Source organism: Centruroides vittatus, unplaced genomic scaffold (assembly GCF_030686945.1).
Source record: "Centruroides vittatus isolate TY-2023 unplaced genomic scaffold, ASM3068694v2 contig_391, whole genome shotgun sequence".
NCBI classification, from domain to species: domain Eukaryota; kingdom Metazoa; phylum Arthropoda; class Arachnida; order Scorpiones; family Buthidae; genus Centruroides; species Centruroides vittatus.
The window spans coordinates 249,547-269,344 of NW_027122207.1; the positions used below are offsets into that span (position 1 = coordinate 249,547).

Below are 19,798 nucleotides of genomic sequence, written 5' to 3' on the forward strand. Positions count from 1 at the left end.
ATGTCGTTGCCATTGTTGAGTAGCGAACACGCGTACCCGTAGCCGACGAATTCCGATATTTTAATTTAGAATTAAATTCGAAAACTAATTTCAATACTTTTTTAAAACTAATTGGAAGTTAATGCGACTGGTAAGATTCACGCGGGCCGCATCACATTTACAAATTTTTTTTTAAATTAGAATTTAAAGTGAGAATGTGGGAATATAGATAGGGCAATTAAAACACATTATGTAGTTCAGTGAATTCAACTCAATAATATATAATTGCTATAGTATTTCTTTTATTTAAACATTTATTTTATTTAATGTACATATTTATAAAACTAAAATTGTTTTCACTGGAAACTTGCCAGCGCTATCTTCCTCCCCCTAGTTTTCCAATATCTAGATTCAAAGACTGAGAACAAACAATCTTCATTATGGCAGATAGATGTTTATCAGTTAATCTTGATTTGTAAACTATTCAGTGGCGTAGCGTGGGTGTCAGCCGCCCGGGGCGGAGGAAAATTTCGCCGCCCCCTTATTTAGGTATTTTTACAAAATATTATTATTTACTGTAAAATTTTGCCGCCCCCTATAAGTGTCGCCCGGGGTGGGTCGCCCCTGTCGCCCCCACTACGCTACGCCACTGAAACTATTTTATTTAATTTCAGAGCACGAAAAATCACATCAGGGGGCCGCATGCACGACCCGCAGACCGCCAATTTGTCACCCCTGGTTTAAACAGATCTCTATTTAAAACATAGATAAATAAAATCGAAAATTTAATTATTTCCGATTTACTACATCCTCATCTGTAATTTAAAATTATCATCTTATTAATTTTTTTATAAACCAAATATACTTTTTTACCTTTATATATGATATAAAATTAAAATATGTAATTACGAATAAAATTGTTTTGACAGAACAATTAAAAAAAGTTACTTGAAAATGCTTGAAAACTGTAAAACTACCTACTAACCAAATAGATAGACCCAACAACTTCTCGACGTAATGCGATTCTAGCCCCAGCTATCGGCAACCTGACTCATTAACGCTACTTGAGAGCATAGCGCAAGGACCAATATGGGTACTGTACATACGTTCGTAAAGTCGAACGAGTGAAACGTGTTAGTAAGGAATCGGTCAGAAAGTAGTAGTCTCGCTCAGTGCGCGTGCTCTGCGGTGATGGCGTTTCGAACGAAACTCTAACGAAGTTCACGGAGGAAAGAATTCACTTCGTTAAGAAAATGGCGCCCGACTAGTGTTACCACTCGTCCGGTTTTCGCCCGGACAGTCCGGGAATTGACTCACTGTCCGGGTGAACTATTAATTTTGTCCGGGAATTTCGTAGAAATTGTGAAATTACGATGAAACAAAGTTCTTGTAAATATTGTTATGAATTTACACATTTGAACAACGAGAAACCTCACACTCAATGAAACTCATCTGCCATTCCGCCATGTTACTCTGTTTATGCTGACGTGTGACGCGCAACCTGCCTCTCAACCTCCTTTTTTTTTTTTTTTTTTTTTTTCTTTCTTTTGCTTATACGTTACTCCTACGCAAGTCCCTAGTCCTTAAGTGTAACTGATTTAGAACCAGCATGCACGTTATTCTTCGCATTGTAAAATGACATAACCTAACCTGCCGTCCGGGTCAGCAATTTTGTAAAGGTGGCAACTCTACGCCTGACAAAACCTGTTTCTAAATCTATTCAAGTGTTTAAACTGTGAATTAAAAGGTGAAATGATAGAAATAACTTTCCACCCGAAGCAATCTAAGAAAAATATTTCGGATAAGGCTGCACTAGCAACTTTCATATTTTCGATTTTAGAAACAGCCATTTAGTTATAAATGAATCGGTCGAAAAGTCTAACGAAATAAGAATAACGATGACGTCATTCTCGTTTAATTCATTCGACTTTACGAACGTACCCTATATCTATCGATTCTGATAAAAGATATGTAATAGTTTAGAAGAACGATTAAGATTTTGTGATGTTGCATTAATAATTTATAAATCATTTAACTTTATATTTTAAAATAATAATATATCATTTATCAATAACTTTGGCGTTTTTTTATTATAAAAGCAGACGATAACTTTTAAGAAAATAATTTTTAACGTTAGAAGGCGTTGATGTTTAAGATGTTATGGTGAGTTTTGACTAGAGTTTAAATTTCTATTTCATTTTACTTTCATTGAAATATAAAATTTGTATTGTTTATGATGAAAATGGAAAATTTATTTGTTCTTTGTCGTGTTCTACAGAGGGGAGGAACTCTTGTCTGATTCTCAAAGATGACAGAATTACAGGGAATCTTTATATCATATCATTTGCAGTTTTAAGTCTAATTAGTACTGAAAAACAACAAAACAAATAAATTGGCTGCTGTCACATTATTTGTAAAAGTGTTAGCTTTGTGAGAGACCCGAAAAATGTCATAACGTACTGTAGTACATGCTTCTATTATATGTAGGTGTGAAGCTTGCATAGTCAGTGAAAGCAATTACTCTGAGCATCTCTTGTAAATTGAATTTTTATTTAAGTGCTAGTTAACTAAGTGTAACTTGTTTCTAAATAAATGGTGGTTTGTATTAGTTAATTCTTAAATAGTAAAATGTTTTGAAATAGAGATTCTTCTGTTACTGGGTTATCTTTGAGAATCAGACAGGTGAACATCAACAGTTTTTACTGTAAATTGAATAATTTATCACCTTTATGAAGTTTTATCCACTATTTTGGAAGCACCTGGAGTATATTTCATATGCAAAATTATTCATTTATAGATTTTTATAAACAGTAAAATACAATTTGTATATATATATGTATGTAATATCAACTAATTTTCAGTTTTTAATTCTAAAATTTAAAGTTGTGTTTTAGGAAAAAGTGCAACAATCACTAAAAATAGTGTTTATAATACCATTACTTATTTATTTTTTTCTTTATAAATGTAAACATTTATATTGTATTTTATTTTATTGTATTGTATTTATATTATTTTCCAGATTTATTGTATATCTCTGTCTGCACTTTCTTATTTCTTGTTTTGGATTCAATATCAGTTGTTAAATGGTGTCTATTTAGTAACTATGGTTATATTTTTCCTTCCAAAATATTATCATTGACATTTCTCCATACCTTGTTTTTTGACAAGAGCAATGGGGACAGCAATGTTACCAGACAATGTGTCTGTTCATTGAGAGATTGTTTCCAACAAAAGGAAGAGCCCCATCCTATTTGTCTTTTACATCAATTTCAATAGGCCATGGTATTCATTGTGGCTGATAGTGGCCCAGTTGTTTTCTTTTTATCATACCATTCACTAAACTTCTCACCTAAATATATAGAAAATTTACTACAGAGCAACTACTGGTAATATGTACTGTCTATCGATACTTTTTATGTTATCTGTGGGTATGGCATTCTAACTCAAAAATGCTTCTGTGTATATTGCACATAAAAATTGAATTTGTTGGTAATAAAACAAGATGAAAATATAACATAATTATAAAGTTCATTAACAATATATTAAAATATAGATATTTAATATAAATTTAGTAAATCCTGATTTTCCAAACCCCAATTAACTGAGGTTCTCTATTATTTCAAATCAACCTGTAAATAAATACCTTACTTTTCTTAAACTGTAATTCTTAACAGAAAGTCTTAAAGTGATAACATGTATTACAAAGTACAGTAATCATTTACTTAAATGTAAAACACATCATTTACATTAAAATATAACTACCATAATAATCATTTTTATTCGTTAAATTGTATATATTAGCTTATTAGCTGTGTAATAAATGTACAATTTAAGACATTCATTTCAAATTTATTAAAATGCAGAGAAAGAATCATATTCTTTTTCCTTCTATTACAAGCATTGCATTTATGTACCATACTTTACAAGTGTTGACAATAAATGAAAATCTGAAATTGCATTGGTTTAGGGAATAATTATTTTGTTCACTAACCAATTAAATTCAAATATACAGAAATAAAAGTTTACAAGTGATTTTAAGAGCTCCTTTCAGATCTGGGCCCTAGGCAATTGTAATTGTCTAGTTTGTCTAGGCCAGACTCCAGCCTTGTTTTTAGGAAAAAATTTGAATAAACTGTATAAATTTATAATAATATAAGAAAATCACCAAATTAAAAAAATTGTTGCCAAAATTGCCAACAGACTTGAAATATCATCAGACCTGGCAACATACCTGCACATTGCCTGTCCATTGTTAAAAATTTATTTGGTTTCTCACAAAGCCAGTTCCATACCAATTTGGCACTCACTTAAAGCAACAACCATATGTTATGTGACCATCATTGCAAATCACTTACAAGACACTGTCTACAAAGGGTTAGTTTACAGCATGTATATCTCCATTGCTGTAAACTGATTCATGGCAAAATGATGTAAAAGATGCACATAAAAACAGATTAGCATATTAGTTTGTAAAACAAACTAATTCTGATATATCAGAAGCATTGGCTATGTTCACAAGAGTCAGCAGTTGTGTAACTGAGCAAAGGTGTTTCAATCAGTAGCTGTTATGTAGTTACATCTGCTGAACAAAGTGACAAATGCATTGGAACAGGAAGCAGCCATTATTGGTCAGTTTCAGCTAGCAATAGGTAGCATAAATGAAATATGCTACTAAGTGTGATGTTAAAACACCAAACATGTTCTTAAACAGCACTACTGTAGAGGGCATTCAGCAGAACAATACTCAACAGCTCCAGAACTGTTGAGTCTTCTGAACACAACCATTCTAATATATCAGTACTGGTTACATCTCTAATATACAGTATATATATTATATATACATACATATATATATACTGTTCAAAATCACAGATATACTGTATACAGGGTGGTTACAGTGGTTACAAACTTTCAGGAGATAAGAGTACCACCTAGACAATGGGAAATCACATAGCAGTGCATGGTCAGAAATGCTTTCCTGGCGCAGTAGTGATGATACAAGACATAAGAAAGGAAAGACACAAACAGGATGAGAAAACATGTTCATTATTCTTAGTACAGAAAAATGCTGGGACGTCTTTGGCTGGTGTACAAAAACTCCTGTTAACAGTGCTGAGGAACTTGTTGCATGCATCGTGGCAACTGCTGGGGAAGTCCGAGACACACCCAGTATTTTTGACAATGTTAGATCTTTAATGTGCTGGAGATATGAGGTCTGCAACACAGCACGGAGTTGTAATTTCGAACACCTTCTTTGATTTTTGCTGTACTAAAAATAATAAACATATTTACTCACCCCGTTCGTGTCCTTTCTTTCTTGTGTTTTGTATTGTCACAACCGCGCCAGGAAAGTGTTTCTGACCATTCCTGTCGTCTAGGTGTACTCTCTCTCTCCTGAAAGTTTGTAACTGCTGTACTGATACACCCTGTATATGTTGATTCTAAAAACAGTGAGTCATACTCTGTCATAGTCTGTCCAGAAGGTTTAATATAATATTTTAAAAATGTTATGATAATAAATGATGATTTAACATACAATTTTACATACAGTTGATCTGAATAATAAAAATTAAACATTTAAAGCATGCATGATTAAATTTTTTGCATGAATTTCTCATTAATAATAAATTATGAAAAATTAGCAATTATTTATCATGACATCATTACAATGCTGAGTTGCAGTTTAATCACATTTTTAATTTGTTTATTTTAAAATATATGCTCTCCACCTCAAATTAGTAGTGTCTTCCCTGTACATCATACTTTCCTACTAACAATAGAGTCGTGTCGGTCATCTATCTAACTCCTGTCAGGGAAAAGTTTTTTAATTGAAATAACATGACTTACAGTGTAAACTGCAAGTTCGATATAGTTAATTGGTGTCTCCTGCCTCTAAGCTTTCCATATGTTCTTGACTTTCATCTATCTTTGTTCTCGATTATTAAAAAAGGACAGACAGAATTTAGAGGTCTACAATTTTTTCAAATTGTAGCCCAATATTCAGAATGTTACTTATCAGCTACGACTTCTACTTTTGTTTGTTCTTTCTTGGAATATTTTAAAATCTGTCTTAAATATTAATTAAAGACAATTTGAATTTAAGTTTTCAAAACAAATGGTGAAGAAAAAGATATTACATAAATTTTTTCTTTATCTTTTAATTTGAAAAAAGTCTATTACTCTAACTTCTAATACAAATAGTTTATATTATATCAATTTTCTGTTCAAATTATTACAGGTATCCCTTGCTTAATGTGGAATTTGATTAATGCACAAAATTATTTGCTCAATCCCTTTATAGACATGGCAGAAATTTTAATTAATGCAGCTTTACCAGCTCTTTACTCAATATAGATACCATTTTTGATATACATGATAATGCCATGGGATTAATTAACCACATTAATCAAGGGATATCTGTATTTTCAGTTTATTTAATAAATTGATTTATGTACACTGTTGTTTTATTTTTGAAAACTTTATAAGTAGGTCTAGTCATATTGTAAATGTCTTATATTGAATATTTATATTTTCTGATTTCTCTTATTTTTGAAGTTATATTAATTGATATAATATAAATTAAAAGATGTAATTTAATTTTTATTTAATAAAAACAAGTTTTCTGAATAAATTTCTATCATTCATAGTAATTTATTTATTAAATATTTAAATTAATTTTTAGGTTTACTGCAACCTTGAAAAGTTTCAAGAATTAGTAGCGATGAAAATCTGTAGTTTCTTCATCTCTATCTCGTATGTTACTCCAAATTTATTTTATCATGCAGGAATTTATTAAATAAATAATTTACTATGGCATTAACTATTAAAGAATTATCACAGTTGTTAAAGTAAGTAAGAATGTTATATTAATATATAAAAGAATATTTTAAATTGGATTTTGTTCATAATTATTTTAACTAAGATATTTAATTAGTTATAATATTTTAACTTACTATATATAAATTACTGAATTATATTAAAAATATGTAAACATTAATATAGATGGCTTTATTGCACATTATGTTTTTAAATGTAAAATTAAATTTTGAATACTGTTTTCTGTTGAACAGACTACAGAATATTTTCAGTTATATGGAGATATTATCACTTAAGATAAATTATTCAAAAGTTTTTATCATTTTTCTATTTAAATGCAGAATTGTTCATTTAAAATTGCCAGATGATTCATTTATGATTTCATTTGATCCTTAAAGTAATGACCACTGTGTAATTGAAACATCATTAATGTAGAGAAAAACATAGACTATAAAAGATGTAGCCATATTAAGAGTGTTTGTAATTTTCAAGTAAACCATACATTATTAATCAATTTTCAGTCAAATTTGAAAGATATTTTTCCCCTCATCAAAAATTATCTGTATCCATGTTAACATAAGTTACAAGATATAATAACTTATTTGTATTAACTTAAGTTACAATATGACTGTCCAGAAAGTGAAATAAAACATTAATGATTAATTTTTAGTTCATAATTTTTTAAGTGAATTTTGCTATGATAATTTTCACGTCAAATACAGTATAAACATTGCAAAAAGTTCACTGAGTTCACCTGATGACGACAACAGTAAGGTTCGTCGAAAGTACTTGCGACAAGTAAATGTGGATATAACGCTGAACTCAGTGAACTTTTTGCAATGTTTATGTGAATTTTTTTACATATTGGAAGTTTATACAAATACTATTTGTTAGTTTCTAAAAAACAGGGATCATCATTACGTTGCACCTACATAATGAGAACTGTTACAGATCAATGTGACAGTCTTTATGTAAGTGCAGGAAAAACAAATATTACAGAAATTGCTTATCAATGAGGATTTGCTCAAAAGATTTTGTCATCCTTAACCTAAATAACAATTTTCTGCTAAAAGCAAAACAGATATACTATATTGCCCTGAATATTAGTCAAATTTCTCCCCCAGTTTTAAAGAAACAAAAAATTGCTCTTGACCTATATTTGGATCCGATTAAATTACCTCCAGTTTAGATAACTGTATGTGGTACACATTGTACAGGGTTAAATTGATGTTAAAATGTGGTGTATTGATTGTTTAGCAATGCTAAAACTCATCTAACTTGTGATCCATCTGATGCAATCAGTAAAAATAGGTTTGGTAAGTAAGTGTTTAGCATGATTGTAAATAATTTGTTAGTTGATTGTTTTTGAATGATCAACCAAACTAAGCCAATTTGTTCGTATTGTATTCAACAGAATCAGAACTTGTACAGAAATTTTAATTTGGTAACCTCTTTATTTTACTGTTAGTCTTTACTAATGAAACAATTGTCAGAAATTGGGAGAAGCTTGTTGAAAATTTATTCTGTTATAGAGTATAAATTTCTCTTATAACCTTATTGAATACATAAATTTAAAATCACTTGTTTTAGACAATTATAGAAAAATAAGAAAAATGAAAAATAATGTTTCAGTTTGTTTTTCTTATTTTTCTATAAATCTCAACAGTTACTCATAAAATTGAAAGTATACTTCAGAATACATATGCAAGGAAACCTGCTTCTCTGGCATCATGTATGGGCAGCCCACTATTAGGTACATAAAACATTGTTTTAATTTTGGTCCATAATTTTTATTGATGTTGACAAGAAACAATAACTTACAATTTTTCACTTGTATGCCTCAGACACCTATATTATATTTCTATAAAGTGTAAACTGTTTGAGTACAGTTTTCTAATCAATTAGAAATAATTTAAATTGAATTTCTAAAAGTTTCTAAGAAAACAATCAAATATTCATTTATGCTGATTGTGTATACAAATATTTGAAAATCAAATTAATGAAATAAGAAACAGGAATGATGACAATAAAAGTTCTGATGAAGATGAAAGTGAAGAAGTGTTGTTTCAATGATTTTCCAAATTTTTTAATGCAAATTGCTAATTTTTTATATGCAAATAAAACTAATAATAAAAAGTTGACTTATATCATCATCAATCTTTATTAGTATAAACGGTGGAAGCCCTGTTAGTTTTGGGCTAAGTAATTACAATTATCAAAAAGAAAATATACATGTTACAAACAATAAATCGAAAATTTACATCAATAATTATTTTCTTACAAGTTCATAAAAGGTTGACTTATATTCAAGTTCTAATTTTTTTCCAAAAGCAAGGATTCTGAAATTTGGAGTTCATTTATATTCAGGCCAATATTGGTATGTTAAAAAATTCAATTAAAAAAAAGAATTCTGTTATAAAAAAATATACAGTTTTTTGTATATTGATTACAGTTTTAAAAATCGTGTCAAGAATCACTTGGTAAAATTCTTTTTAATAGGTACAAATACTGATAACTAATTGGATATTGATTAAAATTTATTATTCACTACTGCATATAAGTAAAATGAAAATATAAATGATTTCTCAGGTGTTTTGCTTTAATGATTAATAGGTTTTGTAAATAACAGTATCTATTGTTTTCTGTACTTAAAACACAGTCTGGTTTGCTCAATTTGGAATGTAAATAAAAACTTGTCTACTTCAGAAAAATTATCAGTTCTGATGAAACTGAGCTCTTATATATTTTACTTTATGTAAAACCAAAACAAAATTTTTTAATATCATGAAATATTAATCTTAAAAGATGTAGTTTTAATTTAGTAATATGTTTTAGAAAATATTTTATTTTAGTTTGAATTGAATATATAATTTAAATACAACAGAGAGTAAAATTAATGAATACAAGACAATATAACAAATAGATCTATTATTGATCTATAATTGTCTTGGGCCATCACAAACTATAAAACTACATTTAAAGGTGATACGAGTAGATTTGCCATTCTAGACTGAAACAAACAATGAAATAATTTATGTACCAGAAATGTAGCAAGTCAAATTTTTGTGGCTCAAAAGTAGCCGATGCACCAAATGATTTTTCGTTTTCTAAACTAAAAATGGTAGCCCATTTTGGTGCAAACTAGCCAAATCTTTTCATTTGAGATACAGTACATAATATGCATATAATTTATGGTAGGCAGCCATCTTCTGTCTTTAGCACTTAACCTCACTGCACTAGCACTACAGCGACTAACATAAAGTGGAAGTAGTTTTAATAGGAAATACACCCAATCTATATTTTTAAAGAGTTTTGTAAGTGTATATTAATGGCATCTTGTGACAATTTTTTTAATAAAAAGTATTACAACACTGCATAAATTTCAAAAACTTAAAGAGTAACTACATTCTCAATGTTTTAAGAAAGTTTACAATTTTATGTTGGGCCACAGGTTAGGTTGGACAGCTTTTTGAAACACCCTGTGTATAATGATTTGATTCCAAACTTTTTTGCATTTTTTGTTTGAAAGTTAAATATTGATGAATATTGCTTTATAATATAGCAGCAATTGATGTTTCCTTGTAAGATATTAACACTTGTTATGTCTGTCCAAGACCCTAAATTTTCCCTGAACATGCATAAAATTTCCTTGAAAATTATTGCACACTAATGCACAAAATAAAACAATAATTTATGAACCATTTAGTAATTATTACTATATAGTTTAGAAAATTCCGATTAAATCATACAAATAATTTGCCACATAGCACTACACTGAAATTTAATGTAAATTTTTAAATTAAAAGAACATTTTATTTTAAGCATATGTCATCATCATCAGAATGGCATATACAATACATTGATTCACAGAAATAAAATTGAAGTCATCACTGATATTATGAATAATTATCATCCAATGCTAAAAATAATCAATGAACTTTTTGATGTCCAAAAATGCAAAATGTGTTCATGAAACAATGATTGTACAATTTCTTTCTTAAAAAATTATTTAAAAATGAACCAGTTTTTTTGCAAAAGAGCTTTTTAGAGTTTTTGATTGACTTTTTCATTATTTTATTTATTTATTTTTTGAAAACATGACCATATTTCTAAGATGCTTTAAAACATATTTTGGCATCAATATTTTTTGTTAAATGTTTGAAAAAAATATGAAAAATAAAGGAAAGTAATGTTTATAAAATGATGAAAAAATCTTGTTTAGTTGTTTATTTAATGAGAATAACCCATAAAAGTTTTTAAACACAGTTTATTAATCTGCAAATTTTCCATGTAGGGAACAAGTGAATATTTCAGTTCAAGCTGACATGATATTTTACTCATTAAATAGTGCCAAAAAGAGTTTTGAAATAAAAATGGATTTTATTTTTTGGTTCAAAACTCTTTTTGGCACTATTTAATGGGCAAAATATCATGTCAGCTCAAATTAAAATAAAATATTCACTTGTTTCCTCACTTGTACTGCTTTAATTTCCCCCATAACTTGGTCTTGCAATTGGTATCTGTGTCCTGTGTCTGTCATATTGATCTATAAACTTCACAACCATCTTTATTTTCTATTGGTAATTGCCTTCCCACCTACACTAACAGAAGTTAAAGGATCAGAAAATCAAGTTAAGAAAATATTTTGTGTTACAGAGAAAGTATTTCTGATTTTTGTTTTTATATTATTTTTTTCATAGATGAGAACAGAAATTAAATTTGTAAGAATCATTTTGCTATGTCAGAGCACCCAGCCAAAAGGGTTTGGAGAGAATTGTGTATACAGTAATTATAATACGTAATAATAATAATAAGTTTGTGTATACATGAATTTCAGACAACTTAAATTTGAACAAATGTAGTTAAAATATTATTCATTATTTTTCTTGACAGTTTTGAAGCATCAGTACTATTAAGTGCTATCAACGTTTAAAATATATAAATATTTATTATCATAAAAAATTTAGATTTGATGTTTAATAATTTAATACACTAAAAGTCAGAATTAATGTACTTGAATTAAACATATATATCTTTATTAATTTTTTTATTTGTTAATGAAAATTTTATAGGTTATAGTGTATATACTTTCCTATAACAATGATCTATATAGTCATTGAGATTAATTTGAATAATAATTTTAATCAAATATTGTTTTTCTTTGTTTTGGCTTCTAATGTTTGGAATTACAGTGGTGCCTCTTATTTTGAATTTAATTCATATCTGGAAGCTATTAAAACTCTTAATTGCTCTGAATCGTTTGAAGTCCAAATTAATTTCCTCATTAGAAATAATGGAAAGTGAATTAATCTGTTCCCAGATTCTAAACAATGCCATTTTGATAAACTTGAACAGCAAATACATATAATTTAAGGTTACAATTAGGGATTGCAATCCAGCAGTGTTTTGAATCCAGCTGGATTTTTGCTGGATTGAAATCATCCCAGCTGGATCCAGCGTCGGATGTATTTTTGGTGCAATAAAGTGTTATCTTGTCTATCTATCTATCCTGCAATTTATGTTTTTTTTTTTTTTTAAATGAAATAAAACATTTTTAAAAAATACTTAAGAAACTTTTATTATTTAGACTGGTCACTATAAATCAGTAAAACTTCTTACACATTTAGGTAGTAAACTTAACTTTGGTTCGGTTTAACACTTGAGATAGAGATAATTAACTTTAAATGTTTAGTTAAATTATAATTATAATGTAATCTTTAAGTTAAATAATAGCAAAGGTAATTCTACTAATTAATTTAATATTAATATATTATAATAATGTAAGGACGGATAATCAGTGGCTAAGTGGTTATCAGTCTTACCAGCAATGGCGTAGCGTAGTGGGGGAGGCAGGGGCGGCCCACCCCGGCGGCACTTTTAGGGGGTGGCAAAATTTCACATTAAATAATAATATCTTGTAAAAATACCTAAATAAGGGAGCGGAAAAATTTTCCTCCGACCTGGGTGGCTGACACCCACGCTGCGCCACTGCTTACCAGTTTTCATATATAGGATCTACATATTAGTCTGTAGTTATTTATAAGTATATAAAACTATGTACTGGAAGTAGAATAAGTTAAATAAACTACACCTTTATCAATCCAGCAAAATTTAATAAAATAATAACGTTTCCAATTGTTTTCAACGATCTTCCTCGGTTACAAAAAAAATAGAACATTAAATATAGAACATAAAATGTGTTCGGAATAAATATAAAAATTAATGGAAAACGCCCAAACGGACAAAATATAGATAAACAAAATAAATAGCGGAAAAAATATATACAGTGTTTTTTTTTTTTTTTTTAAACTGACTGTACTCAGAAACATCTGTAGAGCAATCCACCCCTACCTGCAAATTTGGGTACTATTTTTTTCTTCGCGGAATCTCTTTCCCATGTCGTCCTTAGTCACTCTTCCAAATTTGGCGACAGTCCGGCTGTTAGATTGCTCTACAGATGTCTCTGAGTACCGTCAGTTTAAAAAAAAAAAACACCCTGTATCCACCAAGATCACCAAGATCCAACGAAACCAGCGTTGTCCGTTAATAACATTAATTAATGTAAAAGGATCTCCACACGGTAGACAATGAGTCTGCCTCTCTATGGTTTATACAACCAGTTGTCATGTGCGCCTTGCAGATTTCCAATCTCTCAAGACGTTTGACCTTTGCCTATTCGTCGTCGTTTTTATAATTGCCGCTTGATCCTATTGGACGTTAACATCCTTCTGTCTTGCGTATGATGCCAGCGCAGTGTTGTCAAGGTTCTTACTGATTGTATATTTGTGCTCTTGAGCCTTTGTTTTAAACTGCGCATCGTTGCACCCACATAAACAAGCTTGGAATTGAAACGTTGGTTGTGTAAAGGCACCAAATATATACCCGTTATTGAATTCCGATCCTCTTTCTTTTTATCGTTTCTTAAAAGTTTGAAAACAGTGGGATTACGTCGGTATACAATACGAAAATTATCAAACCTAAGAGTACATCTATGTATCTTGTTTTAAAAAAATGGGATGTAATTACAAACTATTATTTTTATATTTATTCCAAACACATTTTATGTTCTATAGTTAATGTTGTATTTTTTGTATTATTTTATTAAATTTTGCTGGATTGATTACGGTATAGTTTATTTATAATTATTAGTTTTAGTAAAGCAGTGAGTAAGTAATTAGTAGCAGTCTAGTAGTAAGCAAAGCGGTAACGCGACGACGTAGACTTTTGCGCAATTATTTAGAAAGTTAATTGAGTATTTGCGGATCCAGCAGGCCGAAGAATGCGCTGGATCCAGCTGGATTGCTGGATGAGGGATCCAGCAATTGCAATCCCTAGTTACAATAACATAAATAAATGCTCTAAATAATAAATTAAAACATAAAACAAATAAATACTGTATAATAAAATGAAAATTATATTTACTGGACATACATTGTTGACTTCAGCATCCTAAATATGGCTGCTAGATTCACCACACTTTAACTGCTTTCATGCTCTGCAATAAGTTCTTTTTTAATCTCAATTGTTGATACTACAACCTTCCTCTTAGGCTTCATTGCTTCCACACACTTCTTGGATGTCATGATTTATAGGTAAGAGTTATATATATAACCAAACACATGATCATAATACAAGAGATGTTTTCAGAGTGATACCAGGAGACAACTGGCCACACAACAGATCACATGTATGCAGTAAGCACATTTTTTTCACTATCTGCAGTTTGAATATAGAAGCATTTTTAAATCCAGATCAAACTTCTCTCAAATTTAACATTAACTCTGGAACATTTAAATTTAGTGAATTGTTTGAAGTATGAGATACCACTGTATTGTAGACCTTGTAATAAACCTTATAGAAACAAATTAATTTTTGACCCAGGTTTGAATCAGAGTCAGCTCAGAAGTATTTTACAAATGGGTTAATCCAAATATGTTAGGCCCAACCTGACTGCTCAATTGTTGGCTAGTTGAACCATAATGAGTTTGAAACAATCTCTTAGTGCCCACACAGGCCTGTCTTTGGTACATGCAAGGCCCTGGGCCAAGAAAAGCTTGGAGGCCCCCTTAAGGAATTCGTAATGGAGGGTTAATGTTCATAAATTTTTTTCAATTGGCTTTCTCTGCTAAACATATTGTTATGTTTATGTTTAATAAAATTTATCAAACATATCTTTTGATTGTTTACTGTTTATAATAATTTTATTATTTGTTGCTCTATTCAATTTTGCATATTTTCAAGGTCTCGAATGTTAGGAGGCTCCTGGGCCCAGCCCAGTAGGCCTACACCTAAAGACAGGTCTGTGCTTGTCTTTAGGTGTGAGCCTATTGGGCCTGGGCATTGGGTGTGCCCACAGAGTGGAAAGATTCAATAGTAGAAAGAAAAAGATATGATCTAAAATCTTTTATTTTTACCTAGGATTACATATTTAAAAATAAAATCTTTTTAATAGATTTTTTTGTGATAAAATTTTCTTATTAATAGTTTAGTTTATATAATTTTTAATTTTTAAAAATGCTTTTTAAATGTAGTGTTTTGCAAGAAGAAGCTACTGAGCACCAGAGTTTTGAAACTTTGGCTTCTACTCTTCATCATCATTTTGGAAAATCTGATTATTTTCATGTAGGATGTGCCATTGTAAGTATTTTAAACATTTACATTGGTTGATATAAAATTAGTTCACTATATAGTTTAACAATATATGTACTCAGATATACTCAAATTACAGTATTCTCTTGCTAATCTGGTCTCTCAGTTATCCATCATCTCCAGTGTTATGGCCTATTCACTTCCATTTTCATGAAAATGTTAGTCATGTCTCACATTGTGTTTTCCTGTTTATTTGGGCTTCATTTCTTTGTACACTGTTGCACATCAGCACACCATAATATTTGCTTCAAAAAGAATTAGTACTGAAGGGCAAGAATTGATCTGTACTGAAGAATTAGTACAGGTTATTCATTGCCTTTAGGTCTATACAAACTCAGTAATATGGTACCCTAATGTGCAAGGATTGGCCAAATTAGCAAGAATCTACTGTATAAACAAGTGTAATATATAAGCTGTATAATGAATACATGATAGTATTTCTACTAGAAGGTTCAAAATTTAAATCTTGGTGTAGAGTCAATAGTTTTTCTTGATGCTTTAAAGTGAAATGTGTTGTGTGCTTAAAACATATGAAACCTATATTATTGTTTTGTATAAATATCTAGTTAAAAGATATCACAGCATATATTAAAGAAATTTCATATTTTTTCTCTATAGTATCAGGTCAATTGGAAAGTCATTGTAGCAAAAAAAAAAAGCATTTGCAAAATGCCGTAGTGGCATTAGGGTCAAAATTTCTTAAACAGTTTTTTCGGCTGGTATTTCAAAACATAAACTTCTGAAAGAATTGTAACCAAACTATTCTGAGTCTGTGTAAACTTCAAAAAGTTTGTAAAAATGTTAGTCAAAATCAATGAAAAAAGATACAGTTTGAGTTTGAACTCAGATCCTCTGTAAAGCAGATTGTCAAAAATATGACAAAAGTTTATGGTGACAGTGGACCATCTGAGCATACTGTCAGAAATGTAGCTACACACTGGATGACCACAGGATGATGATCTGATGAGACAGCAGGCCATTGAGTATGCCTGGATCACACAGAAAAAGCTTTTGAACTGGGCTTTACTCAATTTGCATGGGACCTGAAGTAGCTAAGCATCAAGTACACAGGTGGAAAGTGGGTGCCACATATTCTCACTGAACAGAACAGGCATGATGAATTTTCAAGTGTATCAATACATCACCTCTGAATCAGTACTAGAACTGCTATTTCTTTGATTGCTTTTAGACCTGTCACAGTAAATCCACTTCTTATCACAACAAGAAATGGATTTACTGTGTATGTTCTGGTATTGTTAAAGTATCATTTATCATCACTACATGCTGTTGAACAAAACAATTGACAGTGACAGCTACTATGATATGCTTGATAACCTGGCTGCAAGGATTGCCAAAACTCACTTATCGTTAATCAACTGGAAGGGTGTTTTATTTCATCAAGATAATGCTAAACCACATACCAGTAAGAAGACAATCTGCTACCTGCATCACTTGGGCTGAGAACTTTTCAATCACCCATCATATTCATTAGATCTTTCTCCACCCCTCGATGTGGGTTCCTGTCCGTGGTGAGGGGACCTCCCAGAGATGGTTTAGTAACTCTTCTTTACCATCCCTGGGATCTGAACGCCCACCCACGTGTTTGCCGTGCGTGGTGGCCCGTATGCCGGAAAGGGGGATCCTGGTAGTTGAGGGGCAACATAACGTCCCCAACACACTGCTTTGGCCCCTGCTTCGGATAAACGGGAGGCTCAAATCAGGCTCCGTTTGAGTCAATCGGCTGGTCGTTGAGTCATTCTGGACCTCGGCTTGGAGTCAACCGATCGATGCAGACCGGGCAGACACGTCAGACAAGATGTGCTCTTCTTGACTGCATTGTGAGGGTATAGCTCCTGGGAAACCCTGGTGTGACGGTCTATGGGAGTCTCCCATGTGACGGCATCCCCTTGTTGGACCCCATGGTGGGTGGGGTCACCGGGAGCTGAATATTACTTTTTCAATATGGATTCACTACAATCTAAAACATTAGGTACCAAAGCATCACCACCAAGTGACTTTACTTTCGTTAACCAACCAGCCTACCTTATTGTTCATGCTACGGGAGAAACATCTCTGTCTAAACGTTCCCCCTTTTTGATTCAAAAATTATTTGAATCAACCATTGGGCATCTTAAAAAAATCCAAAAATTGAGGTCAGGAGATTTACTCGTTGAGGCAGCCTCTCCTCAACAATCAGCAAAGCTTTTAAAGACTAAATCTCTAGGAGACATAAATGTCACAATCACACCACACACAAGTTTGAACTCGTCACGTGGTGTGATATCTGAGGTCGATCTGATGTCTGAAGATGAAGCAGACATCCAGATCGGTCTTGCAGATCAAGGTGTCACTGCCGTTCGACGCATCTCCATTCGTCGTGATGGCAAGCTGATACCGACTAAACATTTGATTCTCACTTTCGGAAAGCCAACATTGCCATCATTCGTTACTGCGGGATATCTTCGATGCCCAGTTCGACCATACGTTCCAAATCCGCTGCGTTGTTTCAAATGCCAGCGATTTGGACATTCCCAGACCTCCTGCCGAGGCAAAAGCTTATGTGCACAGTGTGGAACTGAAGGCCACAACAGTACTGAATGTAAAAGTACTCCACACTGTGTGAACTGCCAGGATGCCCATCCAGCCTATTCTCGGAAATGCCCTGCATGGCAAAGAGAAAAAGAAATTCAACGCCTAAAAACAGTTAACAACATACCTTACCCAGAGGCTCGGCGCATGGTCACTCAAAGTGCATCATTACAACAAAAGACATTTGCTTCTGTTTTGAAGTCCACAAAGACATGTGCGGTTCAGACAGAAATTTCCGTTTCACCAAATGAATCTTTTACTCGCCATGCTAGATGCTTGTTAACTCAATCTACAGATACAGAAGTAAAAGAGAATATAAAGAAAAAAACACCCCTACCTAAAGCAGGGATAGTAACCAGAAATGTGGGTTCTAAAAAAGCTAATAAGAACCCACTGAACAAACAAAAATTAAAATCAGCCCTCTCTAAATCTAAAAGATCAGAGACTCAGTCTATGAGTGAGTTCTCTGACTTCTCAGATGAGGAGACTAATAAGGTGGTTACACCACCAAACTCGCCTCCAAAAGGCAAATCGGCTGTAAAACTAAAGAGGGATACTTTTACAAAGAATGCTGCCTCAACCACATAATGGATTATAAAATAATCCAATGGAACTGTCGTGGTTTCCGCAACAACTTTTCTGACGTTAAACATTTGACATCATCTACCACATCTCTCTGCGTGGCACTCCAGGAAACACATCTAAAACCTGGAGAAAAAATTACTTTAAAAGGATTTAATCTTTACCGTAAGGATGATGATAGCCACACTCGCGCCAGTGGAGGTGTGGCTGTACTGGTTTCAAATTGCATCCCTTCCTTACCGGTACAAATAAGAACAGAGCTGCAAGCTGTGGCAGTCAGAATTTCAATTGGAGTAACTGTCACAGTTTGTTCCATATACTTGCCACCAGATGTCAGAGTCAATGAGGATGAATTGGATGACTTGGTTGAACAACTGCCGACTCCGTTTATACTACTTGGTGATTTCAATGGCCACAATCCAATGTGGGGCAGTCACGACATCAATTGTCGAGGCAGAGCCATTGAAAGATTCATAGGTAATCACCAACTGTATTTATTTAATACTGGAGAAGTGACATACTTCCACGCCCCAACAAGAACATTCACTGCCATTGATTTGACATTAGCTAGTCCAAATCTGTTTTCAGCGTTTACATGGGAGGTTGGATCTAATCCACTTTTCAGTGACCACTTCCCAATATTTTTAAAATATAGAGGCAGAGGAAGCTGTGAAACAGCCCGTCCACCACGCTGGAAATTTGAAACGGCAGATTGGCCTGCATTTTCCTCTTTGGCTAACATCACTGAGGAAATGGTCAATACTGCCGATATCAATGATGCAGTAGAAGTTGTCACTTCCAGTATTATTCAGGCAGCCGAAAAAACAATGGGGAAAACGTCAACCAGATATCCAAAACATCCGAAACCATGGTGGGATCAGAATTGTGAGGCAGCATTTAAAAAACAAAAGAAAGCATGGGGGATTTTCAGAAGATACCCCACTGCTGAGAATTTGATAGCTTTTAAAAAAGCAAAGGCAAATGCCAGAAAAATAAGGAGGCAAAGCCAAAGGGATTCCTGGAGAAAGTATGTTTCTAGCATAACATCTTCCACCAGCTCAAAAGCAGTCTGGGATAAAATCCATAAAATTAACGGGAAATATGCTTCTCACTCTCTGTCCATGCTGGAAAATAATGGCACAATAATCAGTGACATAAAAGGTATTGCTGATTTGTTGGGTGA

General features: G+C 32.0%; 1 protein-coding gene across 2 annotated transcripts in view; it reads left to right on the top strand.

Annotated features, from left to right (window-relative positions):
- Positions 1-2,008: 2,008 nt before the first annotated feature.
- Positions 2,009-19,798, top strand: part of Not11 (CCR4-NOT transcription complex subunit 11) — a 54,647-nt gene continuing 36,857 nt past the window's right edge. Inside the window, exons 1-3 of one of the 2 annotated variants that reach the window (XM_067271025.1) lie at positions 2,009-2,142; positions 6,662-6,827; positions 15,327-15,432. In XM_067271025.1, coding sequence (XP_067127126.1) covers positions 6,790-6,827; positions 15,327-15,432 — 144 coding nt within the window. In that variant the 5' untranslated portion in view covers positions 2,009-2,142; positions 6,662-6,789. Of the gene's footprint in view, positions 2,143-5,477; positions 5,491-6,660; positions 6,828-15,326; positions 15,433-19,798 lie in introns of those variants that run through there. The other variant, XM_067271026.1, reaches the window with a different exon arrangement.